Source organism: Echinops telfairi, unplaced genomic scaffold (genome assembly GCF_000313985.2).
Source record: "Echinops telfairi isolate 266 unplaced genomic scaffold, ASM31398v2 ScPeMD7_60;HRSCAF=208, whole genome shotgun sequence".
Lineage (NCBI taxonomy): Eukaryota > Metazoa > Chordata > Mammalia > Afrosoricida > Tenrecidae > Echinops > Echinops telfairi.
Window position 1 is genome coordinate 45584450 of NW_022103958.1, and position 23978 is coordinate 45608427.

A 23978-nucleotide genomic window follows, 5' to 3' on the forward strand; every position below is an offset into this window, starting at 1 on the left:
GGACCCAGGGCCCATCCGGGGGAAATTGGACATCCCCTTGCACAGGGGCTGCGGGGAGGTGAGGAGCAAATCGGAGTGCAGTGTAGTAGCGATGAAATGTGCAATTTCCCTCTAGTCCTTAAATGCTTCCTCCACCCCACTACCATGATCCCAATTCTGCCTTGCATATCCAGCTGGACAGGAGGAGGTGCCCTGGCATGGACGGGAACTGGAAGTACAGTGAACCCAGGACAGATGAACCCCCCAGGACCAGTGGAGAGAGTGGCGATGGCGGGAGGGTGGAGGGAAGGAAAGGGAGAAAGGGGGAACAGAGGACAGGGTCTACGTGTGGCCTCCTCCCTGGGGGACGGACAGCGGAGAAGTGGGTGAGGGAGACATGGGATGGGGTAAGATATGATAAAATAATAATAAATTATAAATTGTCGGGGGGAGGGGGGAGCGGGGAGGGAGGGGGAAAAATGGGCTGACACCAGGGGCTCAAGTGGAAAGCGGGTGTTGTAAGAATGATGAAGTCAACATATGCATTAATGTGCTGGACAAAAATGACATATTGTGATGAGTTGTATGAGCCCCTAATAAAGTGATTATTTAATTAAAAACAAAATCTGTCTTGAGAAAAGCACAGCTAGAGGGCTCCTCAGAAGCGAGGATGGCCAAACTTCAGCTGGCTGACTTTGGGCACCTCATCAGGAGGAGCCAATCCTGCCGAAGGTTTCAAGTTCGATACAGCATAGGCTCAGCAAAAACGAGAGAGACTGTCAATGGGATGGACTGACACAGCGACTGCAACACGTCCTCACACATACCCTTTGAGGATTATGCAGGACCGGACAGCATGCCATTATGTTATACATCGGGTTCTTCAGCATTGGAACTGACTTTACAGCACCTAACAGCAACACTATATCAAGTTCTTCCTCTTAATAGGACTTTTTAAAAGGATACTCTCTCTGCGTATGTCCCTGCCTCTTCACCTAGTTTTAAAAATGAACAAAATGGCATTATTCTAGGAAGCCTGCCTTCATTACGTTTCTCCTTTATTGGCATGATTAAATTCCAAAGAGCAGGCTGTTAATGCAAACATTTTAACTAGCTTTTTGTTTTGATCAAAACCTTCAAAGTTGTTAACGATTGCAGAGAAATATTTTTTCTAAATCCTTTGTATACACTTCCCCACCCATCGCCCCATGCTGCTGCAATGTTTCTGATGCAATGGACAATATTTAGTCTTTCCAAAACCACCCTCTGTTGTAAACTATACCTTTGGCAAATGTTGACTATATATAATAATGATCGTTGAACATTGAATGGCACTTTGATCCATAGGCTTTAGAATAGGAACATTTTGTTTTCTTTTCCTGTAGATAAACTACCTTCACATCTAGAATTCATAGGTACCTAAACTTATTTGGCCTATAGCCCCCTTTGCAGAAAAAAAAATTACCAACTCCCTGGCAATTAAACAACTTTTTTACTGTAGCTCATAATCTAGGATAAAGTGCTTTTGGAGCCCCCAGAAGTTCCAGCGCCCCACAAGGGGCAGTATTGTCCACTTTGTGAAACAGTGGCTAGACGCTGGGGACACAAATGAGTTATCCAGAAGCAGGAGATTCTTTTTTTTTTTTTTTTTTCCACTTAAAAAAAAAATCATTTTATTGAGGGCTCATACAAATTTTATCACAATCCTTACATCAATTGTGTAAACCACATTTGTACCTTCGTTGTCCTCATCATTCTCAACATTTGCTATCCACTTAAGACCCTGGCATCAGCTCATTTTTCACCCTCCCTTCCGCTCCCCCCTCCCTCATGAACCCTTGATAATTTATATTTTGTCGTATCTTACACTGTTCGACGTCTCCATTTACTCATGTTTCCATTGTCCGTCCCCCAGGGAGGAGGCTATACGTAGATCCCTGTAATTGGTTCTCCCTTTCCACCCCACATTTCTAAGCCTTCACCCCCGAGTGTGTCCTTTGGTGTCTGATGAGATTTGACTTCTGCCTAAAGCCATGCCCACAGTCCTTACACACATGTGGCCTCTCCCCTGAATGAGTCCTCTCATGTATGATGAGAGTTGACTGTTGGCTAAAGGCTCTTCCACACTCCTTACACTTGTAAGGTTTCTCTCCTGAGTGTGTCCTCTCGTGTTTGGTGAGAGTTGACTTTTGGCCAAAACCTCGCCCACACACTTTGCACACATGTGGCTTCTCCCCTGAGTGTGACCGCTGGTGTTTGTAGACACTGGACTTCCAGATAAAGTTTGCCCCACAATTCTTGCACACATATGGCTTCTCCCTTGAGTGTGACCTCTGGTGTTGTTTGAGATCTGACTTCCAGATAAAGGCTGCCCCACAATCTTTGCACACATGTGGCTTCTCACCTGAGTGTATCCTCTGGTGTTTCCTGAGATATGACTTAGAGCTAAAGCTTTGCCCACACTCCTTACAAGTGTAAGGTTTCTCACCTGAGTGTGTCTTCTGGTGTATATTGAGAGCTGACTTGTAATGAAAGACTCGCCCACACTCCTTGCACACCAGTTGCTCCTCCACTGAGTGTGTCTTCTGGTGTGTGCTGAGATTTGACCTAAGGCGAAAGGCTGCCCCACACTCTGTGCACACATGTGGCTTCTCCCCTGAGTGTATCCTCTGATGTGAGCTGAGATTTGCCTTTTGGCTAAACCTTCGCCCACATTTCTGACATATATAAGGTCTCTCACTTGTGTGAATCCTCCGGTGTATGATGAGAGTTGACTGTTGGTTAAAGGCTCGCCCACACTCTTTACACACAAAGGGTTTCTGCCCTGAGTGTGTCCTCTGGTGCGTTTTGAGATATGACTTATGGCTAAAGTGCCGCCCACACTCCTTACACCTGTAAGGTTTCTCCCCTGAGTGTGTACTCCGATGTAAGCGGAGAGTTGACTTATGGCTAAAGCCTTGCCCACATTCCTGACATATATAAGGTCTCTCACCTGTGTGTATCCTCTGGTGCACATTGAGATGTGACTTATAGCTAAATGCTCGCCCACACTCCTTACACATGTAAGGTTTCTCCCCTGAGTGTGTCCTCTGATGTGCGATGAGACTTGACTTTTGGCTAAAGGCTCGCCTACACTCTTTGCACACATGTGGCTTCTCCCTTGAGTGTGTCCTCTGGTGTATGATCAGAGTTGCCTTTTGACTAAATCCTCGCCCACATTCCTGACATATATAAGGTCTCTCACCTGTATGTGTCCTCCGGTGACAGATGAGAGTTGACTTTTGGCTAAAGCCTCGCCCACACTCCTGACACACAAAGGGTTTCCACCCTGAGTGTGTCCTCTGGTGTTTGTTGAGATTTGACTTATAGCTAAAGGCTCGCCCACACTCCTGACACATGTAAGGTTTCTCACCTGAGTGTGTCCTCTGTTGACTAAGGAAAAAGGATTTCAGGGTAAGGCCTTGGCAACACTCACTGTATAAATGTGGCTTCTCCTGGGAAGGGACCCTCTGGTTTGTGAAGTTTGATTTCAGGCTACTGTCTGGCTCATCCTCTCTAACACTTAGTACTCCAAATCTTGGGGTTGCTAATCTCTTCAAATTACTGTCTATGTCCACATAGTTGTTTCCTCTTTGGGCAGAATTGGCCTCCATTCCTATCACCGTGTTGCCTTCTCTGGGGCTTGCTGACCCTACTTGGGACAGGCTGGAGAATGCCCCTGAGGTCGCTCTCTCTCCTGTGCTCCCACACAAAGGTTTGGAAACTTCTCTCTGCCATCCTTCTGTGTTTTCACTAGTGCAGTTCTCAGCAGACTCTTGATGCGCTGACTGCCCTGGGCTGGCATCTCCTGGACGGAAGTGATTCTCTGCACACAAATCGGGGAAGATCTGAAGCATGTGTTGCCTGAGGAATTGCTCACAGGAGAAATCCAGGAGGCAGGAGGAATAGGAGTAGATTTCTGACTTTGGTTCCAGAGAGAGCAGATTCCTGTAGATCTCCAGCATCACGTCTCTGTACAGGGTCTTCTGCTCAGAGCTCAGTGTCTCCCATTCTGCCTCCGAGAAAAGCACAGTGACATCCTGGATTGTGACTGGCTCCAGTGTTTGGGGCTTCTGCTTTTGCTCTTGGGGGCAGTGAGTCTCATTAGAAGACAAACCTTCTGTGAGTTTCTTGGTGCCCATATCTTCCTGTTCCTTGAAGCCAAGGTCGTCCAGGTTTCTCTAGTTGCGTCTAGGACCAGGACATGCAATGGCCCCAGAGTCAGTGCAGTGGCTGCCTGGAAACTCTGCCCCAGGGCTGGCAGTCATTTCATCTCAGGGTGGGTCTCTGCTGCCTGTGGGGGTGATGATGTCAGGCCTCACTGAGGAAAACCTCTCTCATTTTCAGGTACCCAGGACCTGCTTGTCACCCCGCAGCCACCGCTCAGTGAAGGCTCCCTTCCGCCTCTCTCTCCAGAAGCAGGAGATTCTTAAAAAGGAATTACCTTCTGCCTACAATTGTCCTTTATCTGAGGCAGGAAGCGGTCTAAGTAGAGGGCTTGCATAACCGGATTCTAAATAGAGGGCTTGCATAACTGGATTCATTTAGAAGCTGGTAACATTTCCACCTAAACAGAAGGTCACACTGTCTATACATGCCTTAAATGGAGGCATTGCTTTGACCTTTTAATGAATGTAGGTTCTCTCTGCCATTTTCTCCTAATATAATTGGGTCTAACTCACCCTAAATATTTGATCAGACAAATTGTTTTCTTATGAGATGGTTTAGTCAAATTCAATTGAAAAGAATATGACAGTTTATTTGTCAGCATTAGAATCTTCACCTTGTACGTGTGTGTTGTGGTAACTGAAGGAGTCCTGGTAATGTAGTAGGTTATGCATTGGGTTGAGAACCATGAGGTCAGGAGTATGAACCATCTCCATGCAAGAATTATAAGGCTTTCTGTTCCTATGCTGGAAACCCAGGACATCTCTATGCTGTCCTACAGGTTTGCTAGGTAGAAAGTACCATTGTACAATGAAGCATTTGGTGCAATCTATAACTAAGCAAGGTGTCCTTTCTACTTCATTTTCTAAACTAAAAATATTTTCTCTATTGTGACAAAAGTTGATTTAAAATGTCACTAAGTTTAAACATTCAAGGGTATGCAAAAAGTTTGTGAAAAGTTCCATTGCCAGTCATCCAAACACCTTTATATTCATAAGATAAAGCCTTTCTATCACCCCTCAACATCACTCTGTTTGCAGTCAATCTCTAACTGCAACCAGTGGTCTCTGCTATACGCTGACCTCCTTCCTGTCCCTGTCATTTTGATTTTTCTAAAACCCCCTACAAATGGAGTCATGCATTAGATAATCTATGGCGCCTGACTTTTTTCACTCACCATCATGATTTTGAGCTCCACACATATGTTTTTGAATGTATTACAATTACCATTACTATTTTGGTTGCTGAACGTTATTATACTTTATGGAATATAACACCCCTGTTCTAGTTACTGATCTGTTAATGCCTCTACACCTCAAATCCCCTCTTTTTGCCTACTCTGTGAAATATGAATCTGACTTAAAAAAATTTTTTTTTCTGTTCCAGCTGTTACTGAAACTTTGGTCATTAGGGGGCACTGGGGAGAAACGGCACTTTTGTCTCCCGGCTCTGGTGTGCTCGCTCAGCCAACTTTTGTAGTTGATATGCAGCATGTGCTGTATTCTCCAGAGCCAGGTTCTTCCAGGGATCACAACTCCTCAGTCTGGGCATCCAGAAAGAAACCGCTTCTCTTGATGCCCATGTTCCAGGACCATTTGCTGCAGAGTGCCTCCAGTGAGACACCTTGCTGTGAACAGCTTTCCTGGTTCCATAGCAAGTCATACTGCTGGCAAATTTCAGACTGCAGATTTCTAGCAAAGTTCATAAACATGAACTTTTGCTATTAATAAGTCACAAAGTCTTCCTTAGGTGTGCTTTATCAGCTCTAGGGATGGTGCCTCCATCTTCTCTGTTTTATTCATATACTTTAAAAGTTATTTTTATGTCTCACTAGCCAGGCCCTTGTCACAATAACCCTCTGCTGTTGTTAACAGTTCTTTATATTAAAATTTCCCTGCTGAATTTGTTGTGTGTTCTCTCTCTTGACTGGGTCCAGATTGATAAAGTAGTGGGCCAGTACCAAGAGATAGACCTCCTAAGATGGGATTTTGGATTCTTTTGGTTGTACATTTAGCTTTGAACACAAGACTAAATTAGATGCTAGCAATCCTTGGCAGGCAGTAGCATCACAACTAATAAAACAACTACGTGTGGTTGATTGTATTGAAGTGTGAAATGAATTCATTCTTTTGGAGTCCAAGTAGTCATTGCCCTTATTGGTTAGATCTGTAACAAGGACTGTTGTGTAAGATAGGTTATTTTAATTGCAATTGAATGCTTACAGAGATAAAGTGATAAACTCAAATCGATTCGATCTCAGTTGAACTTGCAATCTGAGAACCAAAGAGCTGCCACGACAGCCCTAAGAGGAAGGCCTGGCCTGTTTTACTTACAAGGCTGATATTGCTAAAATCCGAGTGCAAAACTTAATTGTGTGAATTGCCAAGATGCAGTTATTAAAACTATGAACAAATGTCTCATGTGAAACTTAGAGTAGACAAATCAATCAGAAGGTTGATTGATAAAGAACTGACTCCTGAAATGGGCTGAACTCAGTTGAAATCGACAATCTGGAGTTCTTCACTCTCCATTAACCATGGAAGTAGCTCAACAGAGACTGGTCTTTCTTTGCTTTGAAGCCTTGCCACATTCTTACCCACTTAGCAAGGAAGGAAGAGAATAGAACTACATCATCAAGAAAATAATTGGTGGAATACTGCTCACCCCTAAAAAACAGCAATGAAACTATGAAACACCTCATAACACAGAGAGATCTTGAAAACATGCTGAATGGAGTTAGTCAATCACAAAAGTCAGACTATTTGAGCCCACTGCTTTAGGGACAAACAACAGGACCCGCACAAGTTCCGGTTTACAGGGTATCAAGTCGGCAGTAAGACAGCCTGGTAGAGAGCCTGACTGGTGCCACTGACCCATACACAGCCTCTCTAGGTATATAACTTGAGGTCACTTAGGTGGAGAGATCTTTAACTCAGCTGGGACTAAATTGTCAAGGGATGGGGAGGGGATGCTGACCATTTAGTGGTTGTCATGTAAAGGTATAATGAAGTCCTGAGACAGGTAGACATCCCAATCAGAGGGATGATAGATATTGATGGGAAAGTCAAGTCAGGAGAGGGGAAAGGGAGCAGGCACATCTTGGAGAACACAAGTGCTTGTCTGTTGGCAGAAAAAGGGAGAGACCAACTTTCAAGTGGGGGGAAGGGAGGAAATGACTAAAAATACTTACAAAGACCCTAAGGAGGCAGTATCCCTGGTAATATGCATTTTAAGAATAATTAGCTCTTACCTCATGGCCCCAAAAGCTACATTGCCCGAGTTTCTGGACATATCCTGGGACCCAGGCCACGTGCCATAGAACACTGAATCCTACATCTTCAAGGTACTCCCAAGGGATCTGATGTGGAAACTCTACTAGGTGAATTGGACTCCACCTCAAACACACCTGTAATTTGAGGATGTAGGACTGAAAGTTCATGGTGTTTGAAGAAGTAGAAGACAGCTATAACAAGAATATTCAACTGTCGGTAGGTGGACCAGCATTGAGTTATTACATCGATGTCCCATGTGCTGTATTAAGATTTATATTATTCTGGCAAACCTGTGACTGGCATTCTCAATGAACATTATTGTAACTTTTCCATGACCACCAACTCCCATTGTTTGTGTAAATAGCATCCAGCTATGAAAAGATTTATTCTGTACAAGTCAATAAGGTATTGCGATATGTACATTGACCCAATATCCCTTCTCAACAGTATTTTCAAAATTAGTACCAGGGGTTAATCAATGACGATTTAACAGAAGATCTTTATACTCTCAATAAAGATGATCAATAAGATTCTCTACAATAAATTAACAAGGAGGTCTCTAAAGGGAGCCAAAGGCATATAAATATAGGAATTTGGGGCTTGCACTAAATCTTAGGTCCAATTTAAGAACAATTAGTTTTTGCCACACGGCCATGCTTGAAACGTACCCTCAGAAGATGTGAGTGATATAGCAAAGTGTAGTGAAGAAATTGGATAGTGCCCAGCTATCACATAAAATAGCATCTGGGATCTTTTTTTTTTTTTTTTAAAGTTGAGCTTTTTCTTTATTTTCTTTCTTCCAGTTGTTGGATATAAAATGCATTCACATAATTCAAAAAACACAAAATTAAATTTTATCTAAAGAAAACATTTAATATATTTTACTCCCATTTATGTCTTCCACTATTATGCCATAACACTATATCTTATGTTATGTTATCCAACTTTCTTAGCTCATGGGAACCACTATTTTAAAATTATGTTGTATGCTTTCTAAACACCTATATATTCTTAATGTTGTTTCGTTCTCTGCACACTCACAAAACAGGAAAGTATGCATACCTTTTTGTATCTTGATGATTTCATGTTGGTATAAACACATACAGACACATGCATTTATATACACTTTTGTGATTAGTTTGGATCAATTCTAGACCATGGCCACACCACATATGCAAGCAAGAACTTCTCGAAAGGACTTTCAGCAAATCATGAGGTCTTACTTCCATGATATTCTGGGTAGGGTAGAACTACCAACAAATCTTAAAGGCTTGTTTCCAAACAAGCAGCCCTCTAAGTGAGATGTCAACTAAGTCCACATGGAAGAAGCACACCATCATCAGAGACTGAGGGGTTGTAAATCATATAATTGGAAGCTGAAGGAGAGAATTATATTAGAGATTAAATTGTAAGATTCTGGTTTGCAGAAAGCTGTGGATGACAGTGGAAGCCCAAGATACACTTGTGAAATCAACACAGGAAATAAGCAATTTCCCTATATCCATATTTGAGGGATGGGAATAAATTGGTTACCAAACAGAGTGCATTGGAGAGATGACTATCAGAGAACAAAATTATAAAACTTACGTGAACAGTTGAAAATTTATCAATTGATCCCACCTCTGACTCATGTTGGGCCGGATCTTGATTTCAACATTTTTTTTCTCATAGTAGGATTTATCTCAGATGTATTTTGTCATTGCCGGTAGCCCTCTTGAATTTTTGTTATGTATTTTTCTGGTTTTCAATATATGAAACCCAGGACTGATGAACCTATAGACACAACACATAATATAAGGATTTCCTGATACTAATCATATTTGGTAAGCTTTTATGTGCTTCTTGACCATTCTTATTTCTTGCTTATATTCTGGGATAGTTTAAATTACAGATTCAATTTACTTATCATATATTTATTTTAAATATATGTCATATATTTAAAAAAACCTTAAACTTATTGCCCTTGAATCAATTCCAACTGGTGGCAACTCAAATGTCACAGAACAGACTGCCAATAGAATCATAGTTTCTCGGTTGTCATTTTCATAGAAGCATATCATTAACCTTTTTTCTGTGGTGCCTCTTGATAGGTTCTAATGAAAAACTCTTAGCTTAGTAGTGTTCGAATTATCAATATATATAGGTACATGAAAATTTTCCATTCTTAAATGATTTCTTTTTAAGTTTGTGTTTTCTGAGAGATTAATTTGCTTTTCAGACACAGTCCATTTTATGAACTGTAGGAGGACTTAATGTCGGAGGCACTTGGAGTGTGTGAATAGAGCAGTCTTAAGCTGCTCAACTCCATCTTAAACTCTTACTATTTGTAGATGATGTGATTTATGCATAGAAGATCCCAAAGACTCAAATACATACATATATATACAACTATGTATAACTATATATATATATATATGTATATATGAAACAATAAAAAGGATCAGCCATGGGCATGATACACGATTCTCAGTCAAAGCCGTGGAGTTGATTCTGACTCAGTGTCCCCTATAACAGGGTGTGAATCCCTTGCTATCATACAGTGTGCTTTGGAAAGTGGGCTAAAACAGATATGGTCAAACTAAAATTTAACACCTTACATTTTCCCCCTTTTGACATATTTTAAATTTGTTCTAGGCTTTATTATTTCCTGAATTCCTTTTGATTGAGATTTTTCAGTTTCCTTTTGTTACTGTTGTTGAGGCTAGTTTGTTTGTTTTTGTGTATATTTTTCTTCATATGAAATTCAGGATGGATAAATATATTGAGACGATAAATGGAGTAATAGTTTCTTGTAGGGTGGCAATGAGTCAGCAGTGACATGAGAGTTATGGCAGAGGAATTAGGGGGAATGGAGAGTTAATAATAGTACAAAAAAGGAGTAAAATGTTCTAAAATTGATTGTGGTGATGATTGTACAACTCTGAAATGTTTAAACCCTTGAATTGAATATGTGAATTATATGTCAATACAACCGTTAACAAATTAATGGCATGTGTTTATCACAAAAATGTTATTTTAAAAAGAGGACATTTAAAGTTTCTTTTAAATTGTATATTTCATAAAAATAAAATAAAAATGAAAAAAAAAGTCTTGACATGCGCTAGAGCCCATGTTGAATTTTAAAAGCTGCCCTTGAAACAGCAGTTCCTCTAACTTGGATGCTGACCTAACCATAATCTTAAAGAAGATATTCCTTTTTTTCTTTTTCTGAGGTCTGTCACCTGGAGGATATCACAGTGTGCTTCCAGAGAGACTTTTCAGTATGGTCACCCAGATGCAAGATGGGATACTTTATACATGAGGTTATTGATGCATAAGCTTATTAACAAATCTTTATAATGAGTCCCCAGCAACAAATGATTGAGCAAGTAATTTTACTAACACTGTTACCAGAAAAGCCTGTCCTACCATTCTCCCTGTCTTACATGGAAGGGCACGTTCCTTTAACCAACTATGTAACCCCATCTGTGTATTATCCACTGATCCCTGCCAAATTGCTGCTTCTATATCCCACATTTGTCTTCCTTGATTTTTAACCTATTATGATTTTATATTTGTCCTCATTGTCTGACAGAGCAACCATTTTCACTCTGTGAATTTGTACATCCTCCTGGTCCAAGCAATGAGCCCTGGTGACTCTGTTGAGTAATCATTGGGTTGCTAATCTCAAGGTGGGTGGATCAAACCCACATGCTGACCTTCTGTTCTCCAGGAGCAAGATAAGGCTGTCTGCTCCAGTAAAGATTTACAGATTTGGAAACTCTTTCCAGGGTCTTTAAGGGTGGGGATTAACTGGATGACAGTGGATTTTTGGTCAAAACACTCTCTATCTCTCGATAAGCCTCTGTTGATTTTTTCTATAAAGTCCTCTTCAGACTCACAAAACACATGCATTGACACCAAATGCAGAATGGTCACAGGCCAGTGGGTAGAAAGTCTTTGGATCCAAAGGCATTGTAAGCATCTCAGCACTGGCAGGGATCTATACGTGGCTTCTCTCGCTTCAGAGGTCTGGTTGCATCAGGATAGGTCCATGTGGCTTCTCCAGCTCAGGGCACTAGCATAGTTCCATGTGTCTTCTCAACTGCAATGTCTCCTAGAGAGTGAGCAGAGGGAGGGAGGTGTCTCCCACCTCAAAGGAGGAAAGGCTGGAGTTTCCAGAATTATCAGGAGAAGGCCATGCCTACACAGAGGCCGCATTGGTTATACCTTGATTGACGCCAGACTCCACCCCTTTGCTCATAATCCTCCCAAATTGACACCAGATTATGTAATTACCACAATGAGTTTTCCTCCAATCCTGAGGCCTCATTTTTCTTTATGTAATCCAGCCTATAAGATTATTTGATCAGCCAACAGATTGGATAAGTATGGTGAAAAGGTACAACCTGATGTAACCTTTCCTGATTTTAATCTATGCAGGATCCCCTTTGTTTGATCAACTCTGTTAGGTTCCACATGAGCCACAGTTAAGTGTTCTGGAATTCCCTTTCTTTGCAATGCTATTCAGAGTTTGTCTTCACTTTATCTTCTTGAGTACACTATTGAAAGCTGTTCAGGTCATTTACTCCATCATTTCTTCATCGCTTCAGTCATTCTATGTTTATGAACCATCACTTCTCTGTCAGTCATCATTTTGTGGTGGCTTATGTGTTGTTATGAGATGATTGAAGCTGTCAAGGATTTCATCTTGCCTGGATCCACAATCAAAGCTCATAGAAGCAGCAGCCAAGAGATCAAATGACTCATTTTGGGGGGAAATCGGCTGCACAAGACTGCTTTAAAATGTTGAAAAGCAAGGAGGTTACTTTGAGCACTAAGGCATATCTGACTCAAATCATGATATTTTCAGTTGCCCGATATACATATGAAAGGTGGACATTGAATAATGAAGACTGAAGAATAAGTGATGCATTTGAATTATGGTGCTGATGAAGAATATTGAAAGTACCATGGACTGCCAAAAGAACAAACACATCTATCTTGGAAGAAACCTGGCCAGAGTGCTCCTTAGAGGCATGGATGGGTGAGTCTTAGTCTCATGTACTTTGGACATGCTGTCAGGAGGGACAAGTCCCTGGAGAAAGACATCATGGTTGGTAGAGAGACAGCAAAAAAAAAAAAGGAAGACCCTGGACAAGATGGATTGACACAGGGGCCGTAACAATGAACCCAAACATAAGAATAATTGTGAGAAGGGTGCAGGCCCAGGTGGTGTTTTTCTCTGTGATATAGATTTGATGGCACCTAACAACAACACAACATGTTCAAGAGCAATTTTCGGAGTTTCTTCTGACATCAAACTTTCTTTTCTTGTCTTTTTAATTATCTTTTGTTTTCTTCATGTGTGATGTCCTTGATGTCATCCCACAACTCCCCTGACCTGAGTCATAGGGGTTCAATGTAGCAAATCTTTTCTTGAATTCTCTAAATCAAGGTGGGATATGCTCACTGTTGTCTTTTAGTGCTCATGAACTAGTTTTAGGTCATACTTTTCTTCAACTTCAACTTGAATTTGCATATGAGCAATTGATAGCAACTGTTCCACTGTTGTCCCCTGGCCTTATTTTGGCTGATGATGTTGAGCTTCTCTGGCTTCTCTCCCACAGATGTAGTTAATTCGATTCCTGCGTATTCTATATGGCAAGGCCTGCATGTATAGTTCCTGTTTATGTTGTTGAAAAAAAAAGATGTTTGCATTGAAGAAGTCATTGTTCTTGCATAATTCTGTTATGCCATCTCCAGCTTCATTTCTGTCACCAAGACCTGTTTTCCAACTAATCATTTTTGTTTCCAACTTTCACCAGTAACCATGAATGCATCTTTATTGTATGTTTGATCAATATGTCTGTGGAAATTAGTAAAAACAAACAAACCACTACTTCATTTTCACATCTTGAGGATGAGTGACTGGTAGGTTAATTTGAATAATAGTCATATGAAATGGTCCTTCTTGTAGGCATATGGAGATGATCCAATCACAGAATTCTACTTCAGTATTGATCTTTGCATATTGCTTTTGATGTTGAACATGAGACTAGTCCTTCCAAATTTGCCATTTTTGCATAGTAGATCATATGAGTATCTGAATCAAAATAACTACTAATTAATCATAATTAATGGTACAGCATGTCAATAATATCTTATATATTTATTTATGCTTCAAGAATCTGTACAAAGAGTTTTAAAGCATTTGACTATTAACTGAAAGGTTGGAGATTCAAATCACCCGAGATTCCTCAGAAGACAGGTCTGACCTTCCAACAAAGAAATAGCCACTGAAACCCCTCTGGCATGTAGTGCTGCCCTGAGACAGAGGGTTGCTAAAACTTGGTGTCAACTCAAAGGCAACTTACTTTTTTAAATATATTTTCCAAAAAAAGGGTTGCTTAAATTATATATATATAATTTACCACAAGAAAAAAAGCTCACACAGCTGGAGAAGTGGGCAAGTCTAAGTCCTGGCAGCTTCCATGTCTGTGGGTCAGATATTAGGCTGGTGGCTTCTCTAGTGTGTAGCTGTGAGGGCTAATGAACCCAAGATGTGCAATAAGATGATGACATTGTGGTTGCAGAGGTGAATTATTACAAGGTTGGTAGGTCAGATGGCAGGCTGCTGACAACTCCTAGGATCCAAGGGCAATTTTGCAGGCCATTAACACAAGGCCAAAGAACAGGAGGTTGAGAAGCCAGACCTAAAAAAGCAAGCAAAGTTTTCAACAGTGTCCATTTATATTAGAAGGAGACCACATCCCCAAGGAAACTCCTTTTCAATGAAGTGCATCGGGGCTGTGATCTTAATGATGGTGCAGGGCACCCTAATATTTTAAAAACTGATTAGCAGCTCATGGAAGATCCCATTAGGAAGCCAATCAAATTATGTTAGATCACATCATGGGGAAAGTTCTAGGTCTTAAGTGTCAAAACCACTGAGAATCGTGGCTCAACCAACTTGACACAAAACAGATCACAACTGTTTATGACAGTGTATATGGCTAAAGATATTTGCAGATATTCTTTTATGCTCTTATATCTCCTTACTTCCAGGAAACCTGGTGGTTGTATGGGTTCAGTGGCCAGCTGATAACTAATGAGTCTTAGTTTCAAAGATCACCAACCATTCCACTGGTGATAAGGTGAGGTTATCTATTGTGGTACAGATTTACAGTCTCAGAAACCCTACAGAGTTGTTATAAATCAGAATTAACTCAGTGACAGGTGTGTGTGTGTGTGTGTGTGTGTGTGTGTGTACATACCTTCTCACTGCTGCCTCAGTGTCTGCAGACTTAGTTACTACTCCATGACATTTTCATTTCATGAGCACTGGATTTTGTTTCTATTGTGGTATCAGTGAGACTTATGAGCAACACACGGATACAATGGTAATTGCCCAGTCATGCTCATTTGATTCTCATTATTTAATTTTGAGGAATGCTTCCTATCTATCTCTTATGAGAATCTCTCTTAAGCTCAGGATTTCAAAGATGTTTCTCCCATTTCTCCAGCACGTCTAATAATAATTACTCTCTTCCCAGTCTTGACAGACATAGAGCCAACAAATGTTTCTTGAAAAATAATCAATATTTGGAAAGGAAGTGGGTGTTAACAAACCCAGGGACAAGGGAACTGCAAGTGATCCAAAATCAGTGGCGAGGAGGGTATAAGAGACCTGGTAGGGCTTGATCAAGGGCAATGTAATCGAGAAGATTTACTGAAAACCAAATGAAGGCTGAGCATGATAGTGGGACAAGAGGAAAGTAAATGGAAGTGGAGGAAAGAACTAGGAGGCAAAGGGCATTTATATAGGTCTAAATCCAGGCATGTACATATGTAAATATATTTATATATGATGGTAGGGAAATAAATCTATGTGCATATATTTATAGGTTTAGTATTAAGGTAGTAGATGGACATTTGGCTTCTACTCAAGTACTCCCTCAATGCAAGAACACTTTGTTCTATTAAACTGGCATTCCCTGATGCTCACCTTCCTGACACAATCGCTAAGACAAAGCAGGTGCATAAGCAAATGTGGTAAAGAAAGCTTATGCTGCCCAGCTATAAAAAGATATAGCATCTGGGGTCTTAAAGAAGTGGCCATCTAGCTGAGAAGCAACTGGCAGCCACATGGAGAAAGCATACCAGCCTGTGTGACCACGAGTTGTCGAAGGGATCAGGTATCAGGATCAAAGAACAAAAAATCATATCACTGTGAATGAGAGGGAGTGTGGAATGGGGACCCAAAGTTCATCTGTAGGCAGATGGACATCCCCTTATGGAAGCGTCATGGGGAGGAGATGAGCCAGTCAGGGTGCAGTGTAGCAATGGTGAAACATACAACTTTCCTCTAGTTCCTAAATGCTTCCTCCCTCACTATCATAATCCTAATTCTACTTTACAAATCCAGCTAGACCAGAGGGTGTACACTGGTACAGATAGGAACTTGAAACACAGGGAATCCAGGACAGATGATCCCTTCAGGGCCAGTGGTGAGGGTGGAGGGAAGGTGGGGTAGAAAAGGGGAACTGATTATACAGATCTACATATAACGTCCTCCCTGGGGCATGGACAACAGAAAAGTGGGTGGAGGGAGACGTTGGACAGTGTAAGACATGACAAAATAATAATAATTTATAAATTATCAAGGGTTCATGAGGGAAGGGGATGGGAAGGAGGGGAAAAATGAACGGATACCAAGGGCTCAAGTAGAAAGCAAACGTTTTGAGAATGATGATGGCAACAAACGTACAAATGTGCTTGACACAATGGATGGATGTATGGATTGTGATAAGAGTTGTATGAGCCTCCAATAAAATGATTTAAAATAAAAATATAAAAAAGAAAAATAATCAATATTTATTTAGAAAAACTAGATGTCACTATAGAATTTCTTAGGACATACCGTATTCTGCAACCACATATCTATACATTTAATCCAACAACAACTCTCTGTGGTAGATATTATTTTCACAGATAAGAAAATGGAAGCAGAGAGAAGTTAAATAATTTACTCAAGGTCACATAATTAAACATAAATTTTGTGACTTTGGACTCATGCTATTAATCTTTATATTGTGCTGCTTACTCTGGGTTCAGCATGAGGGAAAGTATTTCACAGATTTTTAAAAAATCCTGCAAACATCTGAAATACCTATCATTATCATTTATATAAAATAAACGGATAAGTATATATAATAAAACTCTAAATTAAAGATTATCTATAGGCACAGAAATCCTAACTATCAAGGCATTGGCCCTTCTATGACTTCAGGGAGTTAAAGAATGTGACTAGGAGGGGAAGTCTAACTTTATTGAGCTCCTATCATGTTTCAGGTACTTTACATGTATTATTTAATCCTGTCAACAATCCCGTGAGGTCTCTGAATTCCATTTTACATATTAGGAGCGTATGATTCAAAGCCCCTTGCTGGCGGTGTAGGAGTTTATTTGTTGGGTGGCTAACAACAAGGTCAGCATTCCAGCCACCTGCAGCTTTGCCAGGGACAGCGGAGGCTTTCCACACCCGTACAAAGCTCCAGTCTTAGAAACCCACACAGGTATTTCCCCCCATAGAGTTGCTGAGTCAGAATGGACTCCAGAGTAGTGAGTTTGGGGTTTTATTTCTGTTTGTTTGTTTTAAGGCTCAAGGAAGTTAAGTGATCCAAGATTACATGACTGAAATGACAAGATTACATTACAAGCCTGCAGCTTTCTTTTGTATAACAGTGTAACATAATGGGGAAAAAAGTAGAGACTTTGGGGAAGAAGTCATGGAGAAAAAAATGTGTGTAAGGGTATCATGATGCATCTGTCATGTAAATTTTCTAGTAAAATTCTACCTTATGAGTTAATCAGACAAACCCTTTTCTTTCCTCCGTCCCATTTTTCTTTTCTCTTGTATCTCTTTGGGTCTCTTGGGCTGCTGCCTCAGAGCCATCCCAAAGGGTCAGAAGGAGGAGGGTAAAGTGAGAACCAAGGGAGGGAGGTTCAGGATAAAAGAAGTCTTTCCTGGTGTGGCAGAGTTCTCTGACCATGGAGAAAGAAAAGGGGGAATCTCTGTAGCATCTTTCTTTGTCCCAACGCTTCAGGTTTCTTATACACAACCCCATCAGTCCTCTCTTATCCAGCCTCGCTGTTTCAGGAGGCCCTTGAATCAAAGACACCAGAATAAAGTAGGTAGATTCTGTTTTCTTCTGTATCCCTCTTCATGTGTTAGTTCTACCACATTATCTCTGCTATTATTTCACACTTGGTATTTCTATTTTTATGTAAAACCAGAAAAATATCCAGTGCCATTGAGTCAATTCTGGCACATAGGAACTTTATAGGATTTCCTAGATTGTAAATATTTACTACAGTAGACAGCCTCATCTTTTTCCTGTGGAGCAGGTGGTGGGTTTGAGCTACTGACGTTAGAATTAGCAGCCTAAGGCCCAACTCACAGTGCCACTAGGGCCTTCATATTCCTATATACACATCACAAAAACACAACTCTTATCAATATTTTTGGCATCTAGTCCATTCTATTGGTAGTTAGACTGCTATCAGTTTACTTATGTTTTTTGTTTGTGCCTCATTTCTTTATTCATACTTTGCTGCTGTCATCCCACCCCCCTACCCCCCACCCCCGCCATCCCCTGCTACAGCTTTCTGATTTCCCATTTCTTGTCTATTTTCTCCATATTCACCTTATCTCCCCCTACTCTCCTTTCATTGAATACATTGTCCACGACATATGTTCATCCTTCCTAAACAGCATTCATCTCACCCATAGATGTTTAATCTCCCAGAGTTAAATTTAACTGTCTTATATTTTATCATGCACCCGTGTATCTACTCATTCATTTTCATTCAATGTCGCTATTCCCTATATATCATTACAATTCTGTCAAAATTTCTGGTGATCCATTTCCAGTCACTATTCCTGATCATTTTCACCCACATTCTTTTTCATTCTGCCCTCTTTATGTTTCAATCATAGTCTCTACAATTCAACTCTTTTGTCCATTAACACTTTTCATTACCGTTTACCACCCATTTAGGAAAGATCCAACTATCACAACATCATTACTGATGCATTACTATAAGTACATCCTAAAAGGGGAAGCACTGTCAAAAGGGGAGACAGCAATATTAGTAGGCAATCTGATCATGTCTACAGAAATAGGGGTATGTCTGAAGGAGGGATAACTAAGAATCTGAAATATGAAAGATAAATAGCAATTTTCAGGTGCAGGGGTGGGTATTCCATAGAGAAAAGTAACATAGTGACTACTAAGATATACATAGAAAAAGAAAGGCCATGTGCTATTATTAGATTTCTGTAGAATGTTGAGGGGAAAATATATTTTGATGCACTATAAAGTTTTTGGTTGTATGGATCCTATAAAACTGGATGGTCAGTTAGGAGTGATATAGTCAGATGTTTACATAGAAATCTTCTAGAATCAGGTAAAATTAGGTTGGTGAGTATTAACACTTAAGGCAAAACATCAGGTTAGAGACACTGAAATAGTTAAGCCAAGGATGAGCAAGGCTCCGATGTACAGATGAGGCAGAAGGCAGAGTAAGAGGCATCGGAGAGGAGTAAGGGGAAGATATCATAGATAATTAAAGAGACAACTAGACAGCACTTGGATTAATTGTCGATGTGTGTAGGAACGGTTACAGAAAATCTAGGAAACTTCCAAATTTTTGAGATAGATGGCTGTATGGAAACGTATACTATTAATGCTGATAGAGGAAGACTAGACACAGGATATATTTTCTCTGTCAATGTTCATCTTTTATTTCAACCTTAGAAATTGTGACAGTGATCTTGTAAGTAAAATGATATGTAGACTAGCTTTGGTCCTAAGAGGAACACCAATACGAGGTATAAACCTGAGGAGCACTGATGGCATAGTGTGTATGTGCTGGGCTGTTAACCACAGGGTCAGAAATTGTAACCTGCCAGCTACCTTGTGGGGGAAAATATGAGGCATTCAGCTCCCTTAAAAATTGACAGCCTGAGAACCGCACAGTGGGCAGCTCCACTCTGTCCACAAGGTCTCTGTGAGTTAGAACCTCTAGGCACTGAGTTGTATCAAACATGATAAGAGGAAAGGAGTGAAAGAAGGGTCACCAAAGCCTTCGGTGAGGAGCTGACACAAGAAGGCTTCGTAGGAGTTAGCTGGAGCCATGGCTGTTGTAGCATGAACAAAGCTACAGAACTTATCCACAGGCTGTGTACTGACAGGTGCAGGATGTAAAACAGGATGTAGGCTTGCCAAGAAAGGGGACTCCGCAATAACACTGGCAGATCCCAAAGTACCTATGTGTCTCATTAAGGAACTTGAATATAATTGCGGAATTGTGGAAGGAGGGTAAGCATGCATCGAAGTGTTGTCAATTCTGACTCAGAGTGATCCTACAGAACTGCCCCATTGGGTTTCCAGGGCTGTAATCCTTATGGAAGCAGACTTCCACACCTTTCATGTGCTGAGTGATTGGTGGGTTGGAACTCCCTGCATTTCAGTTAGAAAGACTAATGGTTTGACCCATTGCACTACTAAGGTGCCTTTTGGGGTTTTCAGCAGGGGAGTAAAATGATTTGATTTGAGCTTTACAGGAGGGAATATGGGCAGAAAGACCAGTTAGGAATCCCTGTATGCGAGGTTATTTTATTCATGTGCAGAGTATCAAATGTAAACATTGAGAAAAGGACTAAAGGAAGCCTTGTGGGCAGAAAGGTTAAAGGACAATGGAGAGACTGTGAGGCAAGCATTGATGAAAAGAGAAGGTTTAGGCTGTGAATGACAAGTGTAGGCTCAAGGTTCTGATTTATGTGAGATAGTGGATGGTGTAGGGATAGCCATGTCACCTTAAGCTGTCAGAGATGAGAAAATGAAGATATGTCCCTATACCTGAATGATGAGCATCTTGAAGATGGAGCACATTAATTATTGTCATCAGTACATAAAGCCATTTATGTGTGTCTACTTTTGTCTTAGCTCATTTCCAGGCTAAGAAGAATGACCCGAGACTGCTGATTAATTTTACGCACTGCATGCTATCAGTAGAACTCCGACCAAGAGAAGGGCTGGGCACGTGCTGTTGCCCCTTGAAGGTACAGTGTTTTCATTTCCTGAAAAGCAGCGGTGGACAAGCCCAAGGCCATGGAGCGGAAGAACCAGAGTGGGAGGGTGAGTGAATTTGTGTTGCTGGGCTTCCCAGCTCCTCTGCCACTTCGGGCATTGCTGTTTGCTCTTTCTCTGCTGGCCTACATCCTGGTGCTGACGGAGAACACACTCATCATCCTGGCAATTAGGACCCATCCCACTCTCCACAAGCCCATGTATTTCTTCCTGGCTAATATGTCCTTCCTGGAGATCTGGTATGTCACTGTCACAATTCCCAAGATGCTTGCTGGCTTTGTGGGGTTTGGGCAGAGCCGTGGACAGCTCATCTCCTTCGAGGGCTGCATGACACAGCTGTACTTTTTCCTCGGCCTGGGTTGCACCGAATGTGTCCTTCTGGCTGTGATGGCCTATGACCGTTATGTGGCCATTTGTCATCCTCTCCACTACCCTGTCATTGTCAGTGGCCGGCTGTGTGTGCAGATGGCAGCTGGCTCCTGGACCGGAGGTTTCGGCATCTCCATGGTCAAAGTTCTTCTCATTTCTCAACTCTCTTACTGTGGCCCCAACCTCATCAACCACTTTTTCTGTGATGTCTCCCCTTTGCTCAACCTCTCATGCACTGACATGTCCACAGCTGAGCTTACGGACTTTGTCTTGGCCATTTTTATCCTGCTGGGGCCACTCTCTGTCACCGGGGCATCCTATATGGCTATTGCTGGTGCTGTGGTGCGCATCCCCTCAGCTGCTGGACGCCACAAAGCCTTTTCCACCTGTGCCTCTCACCTTACCGTTGTCATCATCTTCTATGCAGCAAGTATCTTCATTTATGCCCGGCCGAAGGCACTCTCCACTTTTGACACCAACAAACTGGTCTCTGTGCTCTATGCCGTCATTGTACCGTTGCTCAACCCCATCATTTACTGCTTGCGCAACCAAGAAGTCAAACGAGCCCTGCGCCGCACTCTGCATCTATCCCAGGACCCAGATATTAACCCCAAGAAAGCTAATAGAGACGGATAAGAGGGAATTGCGAAGCCTTCGAAAATACTCTCATATGTTGGACCCAAGTCTTCTATGAAGTCCAGTAGATCTCTTAGAGCTTAAATTGGAAGCTATAATTTCACAGGCATCATCAAAGAACTGTGGGTAATCCTTATAACTAGTTTGGGGGGAGGAAGAAGAAGGATGAGTTGCAAAGGATTCGTTGAATTTCTGTAAGACAGTGCTGTAAAACATAACACTGTCTATGTTGTGTGCTTTATTGTAATTTATATAAAACAGATTCCACAAACCATGCATCCTGAAGGGGAAGAATAGATTGGCCATGAGCAAAAGAGACGCTAGAAATTGAATAATTTTGACACTTAGATAAGCTAAGCTAACAAATGCACAACTGGCATCATGATTTTCCAGAATATGCTCCTGCGTTTTAGTTCTGAGGCAGAAGCAGCAGAAAAGAGAAGCAGGAGGAGCCATCAAAGGAGCCTGGGCTGTGTTACGGAAACTCTTAGAGGATTTCTGAGTGGAATTCTTCTGCCGCAGGCCGCTGGCAACAGCCTGCAAATGAAACAGGGGCTAGGAGGTGATGATGCTGGGGCGCCCCAGGGAAAGGAGATGGGAGACTCGTTTCTGTGCTGGCGACTAGCTTCCCTTCCTCACTGTAAGCTCCAGGGAGACAGGGAACATATTTGCTTGTTCATCATTTTATAATCATGACCAAAAACAGTCTCCAGCACACTATGGATTTTGAGCCAGGTAAGCAAATTATATAGATTGTGTTGACAGCTACAGGAACTAGATTTCTCAGATTTAACCAAGGTCCAAATTGGCAAAGTCCAAAGTTGGAAATATATAAGGCAAACGGTAAAAATATCAAAACCTTTTTAATTCTTAAAGATTGAACAGAATAGGGATTTTATTTATAGTAATAAATTGTTGAAACAGACTGAACTTCCATGAGTAGATGATTGGTTAAATTAATTATAATTCACACATTAAGTATTCTACTATGCACACATGGCAGTGAAATGACCTAAATAGAATTGATGCCTGAAAAAAATATTTCTGCTATATAAAATGAAAAGACAAGATTAAGGGACAGTATTAAGAGTATCTTTCCTATTTATTGATTTACACAGGACTAAAAGGAATATATCTTCAAATATTAGCTGTAACTATTATAGGCCCTTACTCATATGAATTGTTTTCTGTGGAGAAGGCATTGTAATGAAGAGCTATATTTAAATGAAAATATCTTAACTGATAATCGATACAACTTTATTCATCTGGACAGAGAGATGGTCAGAGGGTTGTCAGCACTGAGTTTCAGAACTGTAGTAACTCTCTTGAATCACTCAAACTCCAGGACCCTGATGACAGCTTCCTGTTCAGAGGTGGTCCCTGCAGACCTGGGGACGAACTGTGGTCACTGCCTATCTTTTCATAGTCTTCTGCTGCTTGATAGAATCTGAGAAATGATAGTAACAAGAATATTGAACATTATTTGCTAGTTCCTCCTCACTAAAAGTTCTTATATTGCAATTTGTGCCAAAGCAGGTATAAAATATTGGAAATATCTTCTAAGATTTAAAAAAAATATTGGCTATCAAACTTATCAAAAGTATATGTGAGAGCTCCCATCCATAAAATAATCTTTAAAAAAAAGAGTGCATGTTCTCAATTGTGCCTGTGGAATAAGGAAATGAGATTAGAGGTGTGGAATGGGAGTGTCCTCCTCTCTGGGCATCCCTATTACATGAACTTCCTTGATAGGAAAAGTCATGTTGATGAGCGGTAGAAGCCTGAAGGGGTTGTCTTCCTTATACTTTTATTCTTTAAGCTAAAATAAAATGCATTCTTTTTCAAGTTAAAAAATTACTTTTCATTCTGACTTAAAATTTGAAGTCAAAGCCTTCAGGTGCAGGAATGGTGTCCAGGACCATAGCCTGGGCATAACACAAAAGACAGTGAGTGAGAACATGTGTGAGTCCATATGCAGGATGGAGGGATGGACACATCTCTTGATTTGGATCAAATTGTGGTGCTCACATTACCCTCTTGGTTCATGTTGAAGATGAGGTCATGAAACTTCCAAAGATTTTTCAAACGAAATATTGATCACAGGGAGCTACATATAACCTCCTCTCTGGGGGACGGGCAGCAGAGGGGTGGGTGAAGGAGATGCGGGGCAGTGTAATATAAGATACAATAATAATTTATAAATTATCAAGGGTGCATGGGGGAGAGAGGAGGAGGAAGGGAGGGGGAGGGGGAAAAAAGCAAAGTGAGCTGATTCCGGGAACCCGGGAGGAAAGCGAATTTTGGGAATAATGAGGGCAACAAATGTATAGATGTGCTTTACACAATTGATCTATGTATTGTGATGAATTGTATGAGCCCC

General features: G+C 41.1%; 2 protein-coding genes across 2 annotated transcripts; one reads left to right on the plus strand and one right to left on the minus strand.

The window, feature by feature from the left end:
* Nucleotides 1-1891: 1891 nt before the first annotated feature.
* Nucleotides 1892-4391, minus strand: LOC123521774 (zinc finger protein 343-like). Its single transcript, XM_045290996.1, has one exon. The coding sequence runs from the start codon at nucleotides 4158-4160 to the stop codon at nucleotides 1950-1952; it is 2211 nt and encodes a 736-aa protein (XP_045146931.1). The 5' UTR covers nucleotides 4161-4391; the 3' UTR covers nucleotides 1892-1949.
* Nucleotides 4392-20614: 16223 nt separating this feature from the next.
* On the plus strand, nucleotides 20615-21598 carry LOC101663993 (olfactory receptor 226). The gene has a single exon (XM_004716404.1). It carries the CDS (start codon nucleotides 20615-20617, stop codon nucleotides 21596-21598), a length of 984 nt encoding a protein of 327 aa, XP_004716461.1.
* The last annotated feature ends 2380 nt before the right edge of the window (nucleotides 21599-23978 follow it).